At 43.7% G+C, this 18769-nt stretch overlaps 1 protein-coding gene and 1 non-coding gene across 9 annotated transcripts in view; one reads left to right on the top strand and one right to left on the bottom strand.

The window, feature by feature from the left end:
- Window positions 1-18769, bottom strand: part of DEPDC5 (DEP domain containing 5) — a 129978-nt gene that overhangs the window by 37015 nt on the left and 74194 nt on the right. For 5 of the 8 annotated variants that reach the window (XM_029922052.1, XM_029922050.1, XM_029922053.1 and 2 more), the window contains 7 exons: window positions 18441-18506; window positions 14043-14226; window positions 12763-12923; window positions 8885-9002; window positions 8025-8192; window positions 7147-7366; window positions 5669-5802 (listed from right to left, as the gene is read on the bottom strand). In XM_029922052.1, the coding sequence (XP_029777912.1) occupies window positions 5669-5802; window positions 7147-7366; window positions 8025-8192; window positions 8885-9002; window positions 12763-12923; window positions 14043-14226; window positions 18441-18506 (1051 nt within the window). The remainder of the gene's footprint in view (window positions 1-5668; window positions 5803-7146; window positions 7367-8024; window positions 8193-8884; window positions 9003-12762; window positions 12924-14042; window positions 14227-18440; window positions 18507-18769) is intronic. The other 3 variants (XM_029922054.1, XM_029922051.1, XM_029922055.1) reach the window with 1 other exon arrangement.
- LOC115278539 lies at window positions 16852-16958 on the top strand. The gene has a single exon (XR_003902946.1). It is a non-coding gene; the product is annotated as a U6 spliceosomal RNA (small nuclear RNA).

The raw sequence follows: 18769 nt of genomic DNA, 5'->3' as shown, positions 1-18769 counted from the left end.
TGGGGAAACGTGTTGACTCCCCATACATTTTGAAGATTTATATGTTAATTTTTCAAATACCTGCACTTATATCCCTGCTCTGCTCCCCCCAGCCCCCCAATCACACAAATCCAACAGACACTATCTCAAAACACAGATAACTATGGTTTTCTTATGACCTCTTATCCCATCTCGGTTCTGATGTACATAAAAGCACATAAAAGCATATTTCCACATTCATTTTCTTTTTACCTATACTAAAAACAATTACAAGCTATCATAACTTAAATACTCCCCCAAATTGCTTCAACATATCACTGATTTTTTATTTGGTAGATTTCAGGAGACTCACATTATAGTCTTAAATCTTCATCACTACTGTAACACATACTTCTTGTGGTGTATTCTGTGAGGCACTGCCCAGATCCCTCTGCTGTGGCCTTGCTGGCACAGTAGCGGGGCATGTTGTCCAACCTAATCAGCTGTCAGCCCCTATGGGGACAGCCCCCAGCTGCAGAGCAGCCTTGTTCAAGCTCCTCCCTGTACCGGCTGCCCACAGACAATGAGTGATCAACAAGGGGGTGTACAGATCTGGTCATATTGGTCCTACTGGGCTCATCTCTGAAGGCTGTTCTAGCTCTAGAACTTGAGTGAGGTGGCCCAAGGCTGTCACTGGGCCTGCACTGCACCTGAGCTGCTCCCTCTATCCACTCCTGCTTCCTCCTCCACCCCACAATGTGCTGAGCCTAAGGCCTCTCCTTAATAAACATTCTGCATGTTAAACTCCATCTCAGCCTGCCTCCCCAAGATCTGTCTGCGACACTCCTCCACTCCTAAATTCTGACATGTTTATTACAGACTGTCAAGTAATCTCATACCAGAGATTAAAAATCAGTTTCCATGGTAACCTGTCATACTCTTTTTTCTAGTTTTTTTTTGTTATGCTAAGATTTCAAATATATACAAAAGTAAACAGGATAAGATAATGAGTCCCTACATACCCCAGCCCCAGGAGTATAGAACCAATCATGTTTCATCTACAGTCCTTACCTAAACACCCCAATTATTTTGAAGTGAAACACACATATTTCACCCATAAGAACTTCAATACCCATTCTACTGCTAAAAGAAAATAACTTAAAAAATGTAACTACAATTTCAACACACTTAAAATTTTTTAAATGTTCTAATATCAAATATTTCCCCTGCCTCCCAAAAATTATTTGTACAGTTTGTTCAAACCAGGATTCAATTAAGGTCCCCATGTTGCAGTAAGTTGTATCTCTTAACTCTAATTTTTAAGCCATAAATTCCTCTTCATTGCTCTTTATTTTTACAATTTTTTTGTTGAAGAGAATAGCTCATTTGTCCTGTAAATTTACACATAGTCTGGATGTGCTGATTTTTATCCCTTTATTGTTTATCGTGTTCCTCTTGTGCCTTGTACTTCCTGAGAACTGGAAGTTATGTCTAATGGCTTGAGCAGATTCAGGTTCAATTCTGGACAAGTACTCTTCTTAAGTGGCATTATGTATATCGATCTGGAGGCCTGTAATATCTGGCGGTCTCTCTCTGGTGATATTAGTGGCCTTCAGTGATCTCTGTTAGATCCAGAAGTCCATTAAAGATCACACATGGTAACAGTTTACCGTTCCTTCTGTACCTATTAGTTGCAATACTGAGAAAAGACAAACTTCCCTACACCAATTACTTAGTCACTCTGAGGTGCAATTCATATAGGAAAAGCAGAACAAATGTTCAATTTTTTCCCATGTCCCTACACCACACTGTCTCTACCACATCTAAATGTGTTTTCCTTTGAGCCTCATCCACAAAGGCACACTGTGACATTCATTCTCTTCCCCAAAGCTGCAGGGAGAGGAAGACCTGGTTACTCTCCACTGTCTCCTCAGGTGCACGTGACAATCCCCATTTAGGGAGCTGCCTTTCATGTGTTGACCTGTGGACTGGGAATCAGGATTTCAAAGGTGAGTATGAAACCCTTGACCTTGGAGGATCCTTATCTAATGGCTCAGAAAGAGGGGACCTGACAGCAAAAGACTAGTTCTACTATAGACATGTATATGTGAAAATAAATATGGAGGCATACTGCCTTCTGCCAGGATGGGGTTATCAGCCAAGCCTCCACAGAAGCAGTGACAATTGCCTTTTGGGGATATCTCTGCTCTGACTTTGCTGTCATTGAGTTATCTTCAGCACCGGCTGTCCAGACTGGTCCCAGCCATGCTGACAATCAGCAGGAGGGTGAGACTTCTGGGGCCTCTATCTTCTATAAGAGCTTGACTAAACATACATGACCTTAGATAGAGACCAGAAGAGAATTAGAAAAAAATAGGCAGTTCATAGTAAGATGACAGGAGTACAGGCGAAGTTTTAAAACTTCTTTTCCATACTGCTATAGCATTGTTTTTCATAATAAACAAAATTGGATCTGCTTGGTGCAGCAAAAGCAAAAGCAAACCATACAAATAAAAAATGCTGCATGAACTAACATTATATAAAGGTCTGGCTCCCTCTGCTCTACCTCCTGCATTGAGAAAACATAGCAAGTCACCCAAGAGCAGTTATCTGGAGAGAGAATAAGTCTCCAGTCTCTCTGTCCTGACTCCTGCTTGTGGGATTAGCCAAGAGTCTCTCCCTTCACACTGGGGTACACTACCACCCCAAAGATCCTTCCTCTTATAGTCTGAGCAGAAAGAGGCTTCTTGGAGCGTATTAAAGGATGACTCACTGACAAATTAAAATAAGATTCCCCCCACCCCCAGCTTCACACCCCTCCCAGCAACATATGTTCCTTGTTCTTTTTTTCAGCAGGAAAGATCTGTGATTAGTTACAGGAGAACCTGCTGGGCTGAGTTCTGGGGTCTTCCCTTGGTCAGATGAAGGTATTTTCTGAAGAGGACCCAGTGCCCTTAGTGATGAGCTCAAACTACCTCTGTTCTCCTCCTCTCATCTGCCCGTGTCCTCGCCAGGTTCCCTTTTCACCCCATGTCCCTACTTTTCTGTTCATTATCACCCTCTCTCCAGCCTCTGTGGCCTCTTGCCTGACTAGTGAGAGCCTGCCAAAGGGTCTCTGCCTCTTGGGGCCCATCAACCAGGCCTTTCTATACATGGGGCTCATTTCTGAAAACGCTTCTGGCAGAGACACTGATGGTATATTGCATGATACTAAGGAATGACTATAACCGTTTAGGTAAATTACAGTATTAGGATTTTTAATCTTTTTTTTTTTAATGTTTAAGTTTATGTATTTTAGAGAGAGAGAAAGCACAAGTGGGGAAGGGGCAGAGAAAGAATCCCAAGCAGGCTCTGCGTTCTCAGCACAGAGCCCCAGGTGGAACTTGAACTCATGAACCAGCCAAAGTCAGATGCTTAACTGACGGAGCTGCCAGGCACCTTTTTTTGTTCTTTTTTTAAAGGAGTACTTCTTGGGGCACCTGGGTGGCTCAGTTGGTTGTGTCTGACTCTTGATTTTGACTGAGGCCATAATCTCACAGTTGGGATCAAGCCCTGCACTGAACTCTGTGCTGACAACACAGAGCCTACTTGGAATTCCCCCCCCCCCCCCCACCGCCACGCTTTCCCTCTCTTGCTCACACGTGCTCTCTCTCTCAGAATAAATAAATAAACTTAAAAAGGATTAAGGAGTACTTCACTTTCAGTGATACATACTGCAATATTACAGATGAAGAGATACAATACCTGAAACTTAATAAAGAATGAAAAGGAACGTGACAGCAGGTGGAATATTGTAAGATTGACCATGAGTTGATAATCATCAAAGCTGCAATGATAGGGAAACAGGGATTTATTACACTAGTCTACTTTACCTGTTTGAAATTTTCCATTAAAAAAAAAATGGGGCGCCTGGGTGGCTCAGTCAGTTGAGCATCCAACTTCAGCTCAGGTTGTGATCTCATGGTTTGTGGGTTCAAGCCCTGCGTCAGGCTCTGTGCTGACAGCTCAGAACCTGGAGCCTGCTTCACATTCTGTATCTTCCTCTCTCTCTGACCCTCCCCTGTTCACCGCTGTCTCTCTCTCTCTCTCTCTCAAAAATAAATAAGAAACATTAAAAAAAAAGTTGCAAAGGATCCATTTTGCTATGAGAATATGTAAGGACAGCTTGGCATCCAACTTCCCACCTGTCTTTCCAATTGTACCTCTACTATGCCTCAAGCTCACTCAGTGCTATTTTTGGAAAGCCCACTCTATGCAGCTTCCTGCTTGGCCCAACATGGCCCCTTATGCCAGACAGATAAGGTCTAGCTTCCCCTAATCTCTGTATAAGGACCTTCAACATCCTTCCTCTATCATTCTAGGACTATTTATTGTGCACATACTATGTGCCAGGCACAACACACAGCCTGTGCCCTCAGAGTACAGGCAAGTCAGGGGGAAAGTGAGTAAACCTTGGTAGAGTTCTGGTAAGGGCTCTGACAGATGTTGATCTGGGATGCTGGGAAGCACAGAATCTGAGTTGGCTGGAAGGGCGAGGGGGCCTGGAAGGCTCCCAGAGTGGGGGACACCTGCCCACAGAGGTGTTTTCTCCTCTTGTCCAAGTTCCCCCCTGCCTCTGTATAGATGCTTCCTTTCCTGCAAGGCCAACTCAAATCCCACCTCTTGAGACACTGTCACTGCCCTCTCAGGCAAGATGTGGCCCCACCAGTATCCTGGGAAATGGAGCACATACTGTTTATGAAGGGACCACACAAATGCTTAGAGAAGCCAGCCAGATCACACGCCTAACGGGGCAAGACAAATCCAAGACTAGAAGGTGCACTGTTCTCTGGTAAACCAGAGGGCATGTGCCCATTCCCAAAGTGCCAGGCCTCCCATGGCTGGGTGTGCATGTGGACCCAGTACTATAATTGAAGCTCTTCTATTTCTAGAAAGGCTGGACTTTATCTATTATCTATAATACAGTATTGTGTCACATTATCTGCAATATATTGTCTTATGAATAATATAATCATGCATCATGCTGTGTAAACTATACACTTTTCACATACAAATTCATATAAAATCCACATTTGTATATGAAATCTTCAAACTAAAAAATTGTGGTTCAGATATTTTAAAAATATTTTTATATCTTTAGGGCAGTGAAACTATTCTGTAATGGTGGCTACATGTCATTTCAAATTTGTCTAAACCCATAGGACGTATAACACCAAGAGTGATCTGTAATGTAAACTATGAATACTGGGTGATAATGTGTCAATGGAGATTTATCAGTTATAACAAATGTCCCACTCTGGTAGGGGATGTTGACGATGGAGGAAACTGTGCAGGTGTGGAGACAGGGCATATAAGAAATCTCTGTTCCTTCCATTCAAGTTTGCTTTGAACCTACAAATGCTCTAAATTATAAAATCTATTTAAAAAAAAAAAACAACTCCTAGAAACAAACTCCACTTTATGGGCCAAACCAAATGTATTAGTTCAAATTAAGTCCCAGATTGCAAGTTTATAATTTCTGGCATATTTCATGTTATTTGATACTTACTAGGTATTAACCCAGCTTTCTTCTCATGTATGTGTCTTTTTCTTAATTTCAGGCTCCTTGCAAATAGAAACAATATTTCACCCCCACTCACAAGGTGGGGCACATTGAAAACCTTTGGAGCCTGCAGGGTGGGAATGAGTCTCTTCCCAAGCAGGCACTTACTTCTGACTGGCCTCCATCTCCAACAGGGCAGACAGAGCTGAGGTTCCCTTCTTCCCAACTGGAGGGCCAGTCGACTCAAGGGAGTGTGTGGCAATGGGCCCAGTCATCTGTAAGCCTTTCATGGTGGTCCCTTTCTAAAGCAGAGAAGAGGAGACAAGGCCATCAGTCCACGTGGGCTCCCTCAGCAGAGGCCACTCAAAGCCAGAGCGTGCCTGCTGTATCTGTTGTGCTCCATGCGGCTCTGTGAATCCAATTAACAGAGGTGAGTGACATGGGTTCTTGCTATTCAGTAAATGCTTAAAACTGCTTTTCACTTCAACTGAAGGTTCAAATGCCTGTCAGCTCAAAACAAACTGCCTCTTTGAGATGGGTTCTACAGATCACCTGACCCTCGTGGCACCTCCAGGAAGTAAATGATGTTCTACCTAAAACATGGAAGAAGAAACTGAGTCCCAGAGAAGTTAAGTAACTTATCCCAAATCTCACTGAAGCTAGTGTTCAAGCCCTATTCATCTGGATTCAAAACCAAAGTTCTTTCTACCATGCAAGGTCTTTCAGAAATGCTCCTAATTATAAGCAATGCTGTGTACAAAGGATAGCCATTGTGGGGGGAAGAACATGGAACTTGGGCTTAAAAGCACAGCTGATGAAATATCACTACTCACACTGAAAAGGAATGAACTACTAATACAAGCCACAAACTGTATGAACTTGGGTGAATCCCAGAGGCATTATGCTGAGTGAAAGAAGGCAGGTTCTCAAAAGGTTACACATTATATGATTCTGTGTATATGACTTTTGGAAAAGACAATAGTACAGTGATGGAGAAAAGGCCAGTAGCTGCCAGGGGGTATAGATGGGAGCAGAATGTGACTATAAAGGGTGGCACAAGGGAGCTTTTTCGGGAGCGACAGAACTACTCTGTATCCTAGTTGTAGCATTACACGAATCTATACCTCTGTTAAAATCCACAGACCTGTTCACATGCACGCACGCAAACACACACACACACACACTTCCAGATCTGCCTTGTATTGGCTGGGTGTCCCCAGGTATATCCCATAACCCTATGAGCCTCAGTGTCCTCACTGGGTAGAGTGGGGCTGAATGAATGCCCAAGGTGCTGGAAATTCCTAAAGTGATATGAGAGTTAAGCAAGTATCACTGCCGCTACCCTCCTGAGTGACTTTTACTCAGCAATCCAGTAGAAGCAGCTGGGCTTGACACAGGGTCTCATCCAGGGAACGTGTGAAGAAGCTGTGTGTCCTCAGGTAGGCAGGGGTGGCTCCAGGCCACAGAACACTGCCCACTGACTGCCTGTATTCTATCCCTCCCTCCTTCTCTCTGCACTGGAGGAGAACACACCGTTTCAGAGTTAAGATAAATCGTGGACAGTTGTAGAGTAAATAAACTGGCCAAAGAGAGGCCCCTGAGATAGGAGACCAAGCATAGCCCCCAAAGGGCCCACCGAGTCCTACCCGCATCATGCGATCTGAACGATGCCGCCTACGGATCCGGTTCAAACCCTCCACAAAGCGGATAAAACCATCCAGGAGCTGCCACTCCTCCTCGTCCGCCCGGGGCCTTTCCCCATAGATGTCGCAGTGGGCTTCCCCCTCTGTGATGCGCTTGGTAGCAGTGACACAGGCTGGCAGCAGCAGGAAGCGGGTCCTCCAGAACTTCAGAGACTCAATTAAGCTGTGGAGGGCCAAAGGGAGAAAAGGGGGTGGGAGTGAACAAAAGCAAATAATAAAAGCACACCTAATGAACACCCCATCTCGACCCTGTCCTCAGAGTCAATATGTGACGGGCAAGCTCCCCTTGAGGAAGTATTCATCTGATGCAACCTCTCATGGCTTCATTTAAAACACAACCTTTGGAAGCAGACCACAAAAGGTGCTTTTACTTTATATCTCAGAGATGTCAGAATGCTTCTGTGCAGCCGGGCCCAGTGGGGTTGTGGCTGTTTATCGTCACAATCGTAAGTCACACATAAAAATTAAGAATCAAACGTGAGACACCACAGGCAGTCAGGAAAAGGTAAAGAACATAATCTATGCTGACATTCCAACAAAGAACATTTCATCACTGAAGTTTCTGTCATTGTTGTTCTGTGGTAAAACATACATAGCAAAATGTGCCACTTTAACCATCCTGAAGTGTACACGTCTTTAATGCTGTGCAATCATCACCACCACCCACCTCATCACTGTTTTGTAACCCAGTGCAGGTGTGCTTTTGTTCTTCCATGTTTTCTAAAGCAAGCATCATCTTGTAATCAGAAAAAAGGACAGATGTGTTAAAATTCAGGTACCCCCCACACAGCCAGATGGAAAGCCAAAGCACACACTCTGACCTGAAGTCCTCAGACCCAGCAGAACAGATGTACTGATCTAAGTAATTCCACTTGTATTCCTCTAGCCGCTCATGGGAGAATTCCACCCAACAGGAGACAAACTCTGAGTCCGAGTGCGAAGGGCAGAGGCTGTAGGTGTAATGGATCTGGGCAGATTCATAAGGGTACCTGAAAAACAAAGGACATGCTCAGAAATCCAAAAGAGAATTCCCTCTCCTCTAATTCTTCTGGACCTTTCTATCTCCCCATATACTTAGCACCATCCTTGGCATTTCAACACTTAAGTGCAGTAACCAACTCATCCCAGAAGACTGGAAACAGAAATTTCTTAGTTCTTAAACTTTCACATTCTTGGGGTGCCTGGGTGGCTCAGTCGGTTAAGTGTCTGACTTCGGTTCAGGTCATAATCTCAGGGTTCATGGGTTCAAGCCCTGCGTCGGGCTCTGTGCTGACAGCTTAGAGCCTGGAGCCTGCTTCAGATTCTGTGTCTCCCTCTCTCTCTGCCCCTCCCCTGCTCACTGCTGTCTCTCAAAATAAAATAAAGACATAAAAAAATTTTTTTAACTTTTTTATTCTTTTACCCTCCCATTCTTTACTTTTAATTGGCTTGCTAAGAATCAGGATAAATATCATAAGCTGAATCAAATCCCTTTTAGAAGCAAGGGAACTATAACCATAAAATAATCCTACAAAACAAAACAATAATTCCAAGAAAAGGAAAAGCAAATCAGCCTATCTTGGTTTTAATTATGTGTCACGCACATAATTCACTATGTGCACAGTATGCGTTGTAAACACAAGTTAGTGTGTGGCCACAATTCGGGACAGTAGATGAAAACCTTAAATTTCCAAGGACTCACTTGGGAAGGTAACGTGTCACTGTGATCATCTTATCCTTCAGCGTCACTTTGTGGAACGTTCTGCCCATACTCAGCCAGTACTGGTCCTCCTCTTCAGGGCGGTTTCGGGACACAAGGCCTAACAGAGGGGGCGAAAATCATTTCCTCATCTAGTTGAGAATCATTCCTTTAATATAAAGGCAATTGCTTCTCTTCTATATATAGTCAGAAAAAGGAGAAACAAAAGAGGTAACTTTTGAGGACCGGATTCATGGAAAAGACTTATTTTTCGTTTAAAAAAAAAAAAAAAGGTCCTGAGGTTGGCAGAATTTTCTGTTACTAAACCAGCCAGCAGCAGATTAGAGCTCGGGGTGCTGATAGCATCCAGAATATACCTCAAAGCTGAACAGCCTGATTCCTCAGCTTTGGAGAAGGAATGTTCTGGATTAGATGTTAATGGGCTAAGAGTCAACTCTGGGACTGAAATGAAACTCCACTCCATTAAAGCACAAGCTGCCACCCTGGCAGTTAAGGTCCTCACCCTCAGTGTGGCAGGCGGCCTAGCTTTAGTTTCCATGACTCCCACACCACTATAACCATGCTTTAGTCTTTTTTTTTTTTTTTTGAGAGAGACACACAGAAAGAGTGACAGACAGAGAGACAGAGAGAGAGAGAGAAAGAGAGAGCGCAAGCAAAAGCCAGGGAGAGGCAGAGAGAGAGAGAGAGAGAGAGAGAGAGAGAGAGAGAGAGCGAACCCCAAGCAGGCTCTATGCTGTCAGCACAGAGCCCAATGTGGGGCTCGATCTCATAAACCATGAGATCATGACCTGAGCTAAAAGTGAGAGTCAGATGCTTAACTGACTGAACCACCCAGGCACCCCGAACCATGCTTCAGTTATAATTTTCTTCTCTAAACATTTGCTCCTATTATTTTTTCTGCCTTCTCTTTCTGGGCCACCATCAAGATGCTACAGATCATTTAAGGTCACCATCCAATCACCACTGCTCCAGAAAGCTAGCAGATCTCAGCAGCAGTCTGAATTTTACCCTGAATATGGCTCCACATGTGCATGTCTCACACCCTTTAAAGATGGAAGTTCTAGGAGGCCAGGGCCCAAATCTTGTTTATCTTTAAATTTTCTGTAGCACCTGACAAACTGCCATGCCCACAGCAGGTATTCAAAAATATATTAGTTGAATTGAATTGTGCACAAGAAAGAGGGAAATTGAGGAATCAAGAAAATTATAAGCTTTTAAGAGAGATAAAATAGTGTCTCAATGGCCAACTGAGCCAAGACAAGATTCCTGTGATCTAGAGATGAAATAGGGTCCTCTTGCGCAGTTCTGAGTGACAGTCACACAGGGCAGGCAGCATGGAGCTGTCAGGACGAGAGGATGGCAGAGGTTGAAAGGACCCTCACTGGGAATGCAAAATTTCCCAGGTGACAGTGAGGGACGGCAGGCAGTCTGCCTATAAGAGGCCGGGGTTTGACTGGGGAACTCTGGGTTAGACCCCAGCACCTTCATTTGCCAGCAGTGTGCCCTTGGATACCAAACATCTCTGAGTCTCATTTTCTGCAACTAGAAAAAGGACCCCCCATCTCTGCATTCCTTCTTTCTTGCAACAATCCTCTGATGGCTGTAAGAAAGACAAAGTCACGGAATAATGCTCATGAGCACCTAGCACAGTACTGACACCCCACTCTAAATTAGTTCCTGTTTTGGGGCACCTGGGTGGCTCAGTCAGTTAAGTGTCCGACTTTAGCTCAAGTCATGATCTCACAGTTCAAGTGTTAGAGCTCCACATTGGGCTCTCTGCTGTCAGCACAGAGTCCGCTTCAGATTCTCTGCCCCACCCCCCACTCCTCCCCTACGTGTTCACTAAATAAATAAACTAAAAAAAGGAAAGAATAAAAAAATAAATTAGTCCCTGTTTTTATCTTGCACAGTACTCTTCACAATCTGTGATCAAATAAATACCTGTGGTTTATTAGTTTAATGCTTGTCTTGCCCAGTAGACAATAAACTTTGAGGACAGGACTGAGGCTATTCTGTTCACTACTGGAACAGGGTCTCTCTCATAAGTGGTAGTCAACAAATCTTCAATCAGAAGCAATCTTACTTATGATGGTCACTTTTCCAATAATTAATAAACAACAATAATACCATTTCTGTTACTACGGAAATAAACGTATTATATTTGTTGAAGGAAAAAATAGCCAGAAAGAGTATGGTCAGGTGAGTAGACTAACCATGACATGAGGCTCATGAATCAGCCAGAGCAGAACTGGATGACAGAGGAATTATGAACCTCTAAGGGCTATTCTAGAGAAAAGCAGGTAGGAAAGCTGGATGGGGCCACTGACACTATATAAATATGAATTCATTCCACTACTCCTGGGATGAAGAACAAAATCCTTCACATGGCGCTGTAAGGCCTGAGTCTCCTGACATGTCTGGCCACATCTCCAGCTACTCCCTGTGCTCCATCCGACTAATCTTTTTGGTGCCCAGAAGGTGTCACTGTTCCTCCTGCCACAGAACCTTTGCACATGCTAATCCCTCTGCCTGGCATGCCCTTCCCACATACTCCTACCCTAGTTCTCTTCTTAGTAACTCTTGCACTTGGTTTAGGTCTCACCTCAAACATCACCTCCTCAAGGAAGCCATCCCTGACCCTCCAGACCAGATCAAGACCTATGTTAAATATCCTACAGCCCTTTGATTTTTTCCTTCACAGTCGTTATGACAATAAGGAATTATATTATTTCATAGTATGATTAATGTTAATTTCCCCACTGGGCTATAAATGCCTCACAGAGCAGGGGCTTCAAAAATACTGTTGAATGAATGAATAAATGAATGAATGAATGAATGAATATATTTATCAACCCAGGCACAACTGTTGTACACCAGGTACGGTGATCTCTATTGTAAAGAATGAAAACATAGTCCTGGCACTCAAGAAGATTACTATTCAATGCAGTTTAGAACATAAAAAGAAGGCAACAAGTGATATAAAAAAACATAATGGGCTTTCAAGAAAATCCAGAGAGAGTCCAAAGCTTCATCATAAGCAACAAGGCCTGGACCGGATAGCCCACCAAGCTCTCTCTCAGAGGTCCACACATCTTTGATTCTGGCCTGAGGTACTTTAATGGAGCCAAAGATGATCTGATGTTTTGAGCTGGGAGGTTAGGAAAGTGAGAAATTTCATTAGCTACAGGAGGAAGCAGGAGCCTAACTAATTAGTGGGTACTCACTAATTGTTCTGGGAAATGATCACTGCTTTCCGGTTCTAGGCACCCATACTTAATTCTCTCTACCTGACTTATTTAAGAAGAGCTCTCCAGAGCCTGGTTGTAACTCAACTGGCATCACTGAGTCTCTGTCACTTACTAGTCTCTGCCACTCACAGATGATCCATTTTTGCTTCAATGTGCTAAGCTTCAGTGACAAACAAGAGAAGATGAGTCCAGAATATAGTGGGGGGAAAAAAGTATAAACCTCAGGTTTATATAACATCTGAGAACCCGCTGTGTGCCAGGTACTGTGCTAGAAATAAATATTGGGTCTAAAATATTCACTATATACTCTGACAGTTCAGTCCTGGCTCAGTTGCTTGCTACTCCAGGGTGTTGCTAAAGCCAGGCTATAACACTCCTGAACTTGGTCATATCCTCTTCTTTAAAGGACAGTGGTAGATGAAAGAGAATTTTAATATAAATTTGGGCCTAGTGGAGACAATATTTCTCATGTAAAGTAAAATTCAGAAAGAAAAAAATTTTGCGTGGAAAAATAATTACTCCTAAATCTGTCTATTCCCTACCATCTTGAGAACATACTTGCACAAATTTCGTTGAAAAGAAAAAAATACAAGTCCCCAGAGAAAAACTCACCTCGGCTATAGAGCGGGCTGCTGCTCAGTGGGGGCGGGACGGCAGGGTTGGGTTTCTGTGCCTTGGGCTGCACTATGATTTGATAGCCCTGCATGAGACGCTGGCAGATGAACTCTTCAAACACCTGCTGGGCCGTCATCTGCACACCCTCCTCGTCCCTCCTGAGAAAACAGATGGTCTGTTCACATGGGTGTGCTTGGCCCAGGTCAGAGTGACACTCAGAGTCCACACTCCCATCCTCTGTTTTTGCTTTGACCCCACAAGCCAGCCCTGATAACTATTCTATGGTGGTTCATAAAACTAACAATCTACAAACCATTTTTGGGAGAAATGATCAGTTCAAAGAGGCAGAAGGAGGCAAGTAAGAGCTAATAGCTAATCTCAGAAAAGAAGATCAGGGGTGCCTGGGTGACTCAGTCAGTTGAGCGTCCAACTCTTGATTTTGGTTCTGGTCATGATCCCAAAGTTGTAGGATCAAGCCCCATTTGGGGCTCCACACTGAGCATGGAGCCTGCTTAAGATTCTCTCTTTCTACAAGCACCTGGGTCTCAGACTCTTGATTTCAGCTCAGGTCATGATCCCACAGTTGTGAGACTGAGCCCCACGTAAGGCTCCGCACTGACAGTATGAGTCTGTTTGGGATTCTCTCTTTCTCCCTCTCTCTCTGCCCCTCTCTCCTGCTTGTGCATACACACTCTCTCTCAAAATAAATAAACATTAAAAAAATTTTTTTTACATTTATTTATTTATCAGAGACAGAGACAAAGTTCGAGCAGGGGAGGGGCAGAGAGAGAGGGAGACATAGAATCCAAAGTAGGTTGCAGGCTCTGAGCTGTCAGCACAGAGCACAGAGTCTGATGCAGGGCTCGAACCCACGAACTATGAGATCAGGACCTAAGCCAAAGTCGGACACTCAAGTGATGAAGCCACCTAGGTACCCCCTAAATAAACATTTTTTTAAATAAAAAAAATTTCTCTCTTTCCTTCCCTCTGCCCCTCTCTCCAGCTAGTGCACTCTCTCATTCTAAAATTTAAAAAAAATGTTTTTAACTTAAAAAAACAATTTTTTAATGATCAGATTTAGTGTGTCCAGAATAACTGCAATAGAAAAATATGAAAAAAGATCAATGAGAACAAATGGCTAAAGGAGGTAACGTCAATAAAACTACAGAAAAAATGGACAGTTCTTACTTCATAAAATTCTCTACACAGAAAAGGAGGACACAGACTTAAAAATGCAGTGTTTTGACGCATACCAAAAACCCTCCTCTGACACTGACCTGTCGATGTCTGCTTCTGGGAGGAGATCGTAACAGCCCTCCGTGTAGTCGTTCTGCAGGCCCTGGCGGTCAGGGAAGTAGTCGGTGGTGAGGGGGAGACACGCCGGAGTAGTGAGAGACTTCCAGTCCACTCCAACTGTGCAACAGAAGCCTGGCACTACAGGGGGGGCAGACAGGGTCAGAACTGCCTCATGTAACAGGGGAGAAAGGTACGTGTGGTCACCAGGGCAGATGTGGGACATGGGTGGGTTGGGGGGAAGGAGTTCACAGTGAAAGGCGACAAAATTGCCAGGAAACGGAGAGAGAAGAAGAAAGAGGGTGGGGGAGGGAGAAAGAGAGAAACAGAGTTTGTTAGATAATGCAGTGCAAGTGCTTATCCAATCCCGCCATGCAAATGGGATTTACAGCTGATATTTTTCATTTTCTGCTGATCTTAAGCTACAGCCACAGTGCCAGTGAGGTTACCGTAGGGCAGGACAGGCAGTGTTACGCATCAAAGCAAATCAACGTTCCAAGAGCAGAAGACAGGCTCAAGCCAGAGCCTCTCTGGAGGACTGCAGAGTGGCTGGTGGGGAAAGAAGAGCTCAGCCAGGTTTTGGAGCGAACAGCACATGGTAGCAGAATACAGGAATACTTTCAGAATTGCAAAAATAGGTCACAGATCCAAAAGGGTAGGAGGAGAAATCAAAGAAGGATGTCTGGGAAAGTTATAAGGCCAGAACTTCAAGAGACAGACTTTATCAATCTGTGAATGAAAGCTGCCATCAGCAGAGTGGGCCCGATAACATGGATCTGTCCTGAATCGCGGGCTCTTTGGTTAAAGCAGGGTTTCTTCACCTTGGCACTACTAACATTTTTGACTGGATAATTCTTTGTCATGGGGGGCTATCCTTTGTATTGTAGGATGTTGAACAGCGTCCCTGGACTCTACTTTTACTAGATGCCAGTGGCAACTCCTGGCTGTGAAAACAAAAATGTCTGCAGATGTTGCCACCTGTCCCCCCACGGAGCAAAATCATCTCTAGCTGAGAATCACTGACTTAAGGTAATAGGGCAGTTATCTCTTTAAGTAATTTAAGCAAGTATTATTTTTCAAATATTTATACAAGAACAATATGAAGCAGAAACACTCCATGACTTTGCCTCTGAGTATCAAGCAAGGGACACCTTAAACATCTTGTCTTTGGGGTGACAGGATGGCTCAGTCAGTTATGCACCCAACTCTAGATTTTGGCTCAAGTCATGATCTCATGGTCATTAGACTGAGCCCCACATTGGGCTCTGCGCTAAGTGTGGAACCTGCTTGGGATTCTCTCTCTGTCCATCTCTCTCTGACCCTCCCCAGGTCACACCTGCACGAACACGTGTGTACTCCCTCCCTCTCAAAATAAACAATAAATAAATAACACCTTATCTTTTGCACAGTGCTAATGCAGCTTACATCGTGATTCACTGCTGTCTCATTCACCCTATCTCATCAGCCGGCGTATGGCCTCCTGGGAGCAGGTACCGCGACATCACTGACCCCTTTAAACACCAGGCCAAGTAGAACCTCGCAGAGGTTACTCAATCAGAAGCCTCTCTGCTTAGGGATCCTTCCACCATATAGTGACATACACATACTACCCAATACAACAGAGTCCCAATGAACCCAGAGTTAAAGGGCAAGAAGAGGACCCGATGCACGTGTTAAGTCATAGTGGGAAACGCGCCCCATGTAGCACCACTGCCTTAGGAAAGATGATTTGACCTGCAACAGGACTAATTCCATGGTCTACACAGGTCTAGGGTATTTTGTTTGTTTGTTTGTTTGAATTCTATTTTAGAGTGGTAAGCACACTTAACATGAGAGCTACTCCCAGCACATTCTTAAGCGTACAACACAGGAATGTTGACTTGGGCACAATGTTGTGCAGCAGATCTCTAGGATTTTTTCATCATGTATAACTGGAACATTACATCCCACGGTCTAGCAGCTCCTCACTTCCACCTCCCCTTAAGCCCCTGGCAACCACCATTCCACTCTCTGATTATATGAGTTTTACTATACATAGGCCTTGTTAACTCATTAACACTTCAAGAATTAAAAGATCATAATCCAAAAGAACCTAACTATCACCCCAATTTCCCAATATGGCAGATGAAGGAGTAAGCTTATTCCTACTTCCCAGGTAAAATCAGTAGCAGAAGGAAGACATCCAATCAAAACCACAGAAGGAAGCTAGAAGCAGAAGACAGTTGTATCTTTATGCTGTCTTAGATTGTTCTGGCTCTCATTAGCTTCCTGACCCTCTGGATCATAAACATCTTTCAGAAATGTTTTCTGCTGGGCACATACCAAGATACAAAGATTCAAATCCCTGGTCCAAAATCCCATGGTGAGAAAAGTTCCTGATTCTTAGTTTAATGATGTTTTTTTCCTGGGCAAATAGTGTGGCCTCTTTTCTAACTCCAATATCTTAATTCCCATAAAGAAGGCTTGAGGAAGACCCACAACAGAACCATTAATTGGCAATGATAAACACGATTCCAAAATGCAGTGCTAGGATTGTACAGAAAAAATAGGCTCATCTATTCATTGTTGGCAGCCTTCTGGAAAACAATCAACCTGGCAACCATACTTTGGGGGAAATATAGTCCAGGATGTGAACTGAAAGAAAAAAATATACCTACTGCACCGTGTATTACATCTGAATTCAATATTATTGCTAAAAAACTAGAAACCACCCAAAAATGATCATCAATCATAAATGATTATTCAAACTGGGATGTAATGTGTTTGATACTGGTATTAAAAATGACTGGGGGAGTGCTCGCTTCGGCAGCACATATACTAAAATTGGAACGATACAGAGAAGATTAGCATGGCCCCTGCGCAAGGATGACACGCAAATTCGTGAAGCGTTCCATATTTAAAAAAAAAAAAATGACTGGGGGAGAGGCACCTGGTGACTCAGTTGGTTAAGCATCCAACTCTTGGTTTCAGCTCAGGTCATGATCTCGAAGTTCCTGGGTCTGACCCCCACATTGGGCTCTGTGCTGATAGTGTGGAGCCTGCTTGAGATTCTCTCTCCCTTTCTTTCTGCAAGGGAGGCAAGGAGAGAATCTTAAGCAGGCTCCACATTTAGTGCAGAGCCTGATGTGGGGCTTGATCTCACAACTGCTGAGAAATCAAGAGTTGGATGCTTAATGGACTGAGTTCCCCAGGAGCCCCTAGTCATTTTTTAAAAATGCTTTATATATTTATTTTGAGAGAGAGAGAGAGAGAGAGCACATGCACGTTTGCGTGTTTGTGTGCACAAGCTGGGGAGAGGCAGAAAGAAAGGTCCCTCTAGTGCATGAGCGTGCTCGCTCTCTCTCTCTCTCTCAAAAAAAATAGGGGTGCCTGGGTGGCTCAGTTAAGTGTCCAACTTGGGCTCAGGCCCTGATCTTGTGGTTCATGAGTTCAAGCCCCAAATTGGGCTCTGTGCTGACAGCTCAGAGCCTAGAGCCTGCCTCAGATTCTGTGTCTCCTCTCTCTCTCTGACCCTCCCCCACTCATGCCCTGTCTCTCAAAAATATATTTTTAATTTTTTTTAATGTTTTATTTATTTTTGATACAGAGAGAGACAGAGCATGAGAGGGAGAGGGGCAGAGAGAGAAGGAGACACAGAACCAGAAGCAGGCTCCAGGCTCTGAGCTAGCTGTCAGCACAGAGCCTAACGTGGGGCTCGAATCCACGAACGTGAGATCTGATCTGAGCCGAAGTTGGAGGCTTAACCGACTGAGCCACCCAGGTGCCCCTGTCTCTCAAAAATAAACATTAAAAAACTTTTAATAATAAAAAAAGAAAAAAAGACTAATATGAGGGGTCTGAAAAAGTAGTAAAAAGATTACTGAGTTAATCATAAATGGGGAAAAAAAGATTCAATAATGTATATCTACTGGTCATAGTTAAGTAAAATAATAAAGTCTATCAGTTGGTAGGATTTTTTTTTTCTGGTACTCTGCTATTGTAGATATTTAGATGTGCTGTTCCTGCACAGATATTTTAATAGATAAAGATGATTTTAAAAAATGCAACCCAGTCAAACAATTTCAACTACAGGTGTGTAAACAGGTCTAGTCCCTCTTATTCCTTTGTTCTCCAGGGCCATCACAAGGCCTTTAAGGGCTAAGGCCAGTTCTGGATCAGCATATGGGCCTCAGGGGAATTCCATTACCCTTCCCATATGCCGGTGAATCACATTCCAGAAGAGGTTATTTGGCCACTCCTCTCTTCACTTTTCATTGAAGAGGCTGAAGAACTTTCCTTTACCAGATTGCCTTCTGGTACCTCAGAGATGTGTGGACTTCCCACAGGGCTCCCCCACACTGCCTCATGCCCTGACCCCACCCCAGTCAGTTGCTCCCTCTTACTTGGGTCTGGAGAGGTAGAAACACTGTCCTCTAGAGAATCCTTGTTTTGGGTCCTAGGATTCATACCTATGGAAAAATGAAAACAGCTTGTTTTAATGAGGTTCATTCTGAAAAATAAAAAAAGCAAGAAAGAAAAGTACTGGCCAGTAATGGTTGAAAAACCTCAAAATCATAGCTAAAAATAAAATGTGAACCAAGAACAAATTCTGTGCTGAATATTTCAAACAGCACAAAAGAATCAATCAAAGAAAAATGAGCACTCTAAAACTTGGGAATGAGCCAGAACTTTACTCTGAGGTTATCAATACCATTCTTTGCCCAATGAGTCC

The sequence above is a fragment of the Suricata suricatta genome, chromosome 14 (assembly GCF_006229205.1).
Source record: "Suricata suricatta isolate VVHF042 chromosome 14, meerkat_22Aug2017_6uvM2_HiC, whole genome shotgun sequence".
Lineage (NCBI taxonomy): Eukaryota > Metazoa > Chordata > Mammalia > Carnivora > Herpestidae > Suricata > Suricata suricatta.
The sequence above is the reverse complement of the archived record's forward strand: the minus strand, read 5'-3'. Positions and strand labels throughout refer to the sequence as shown.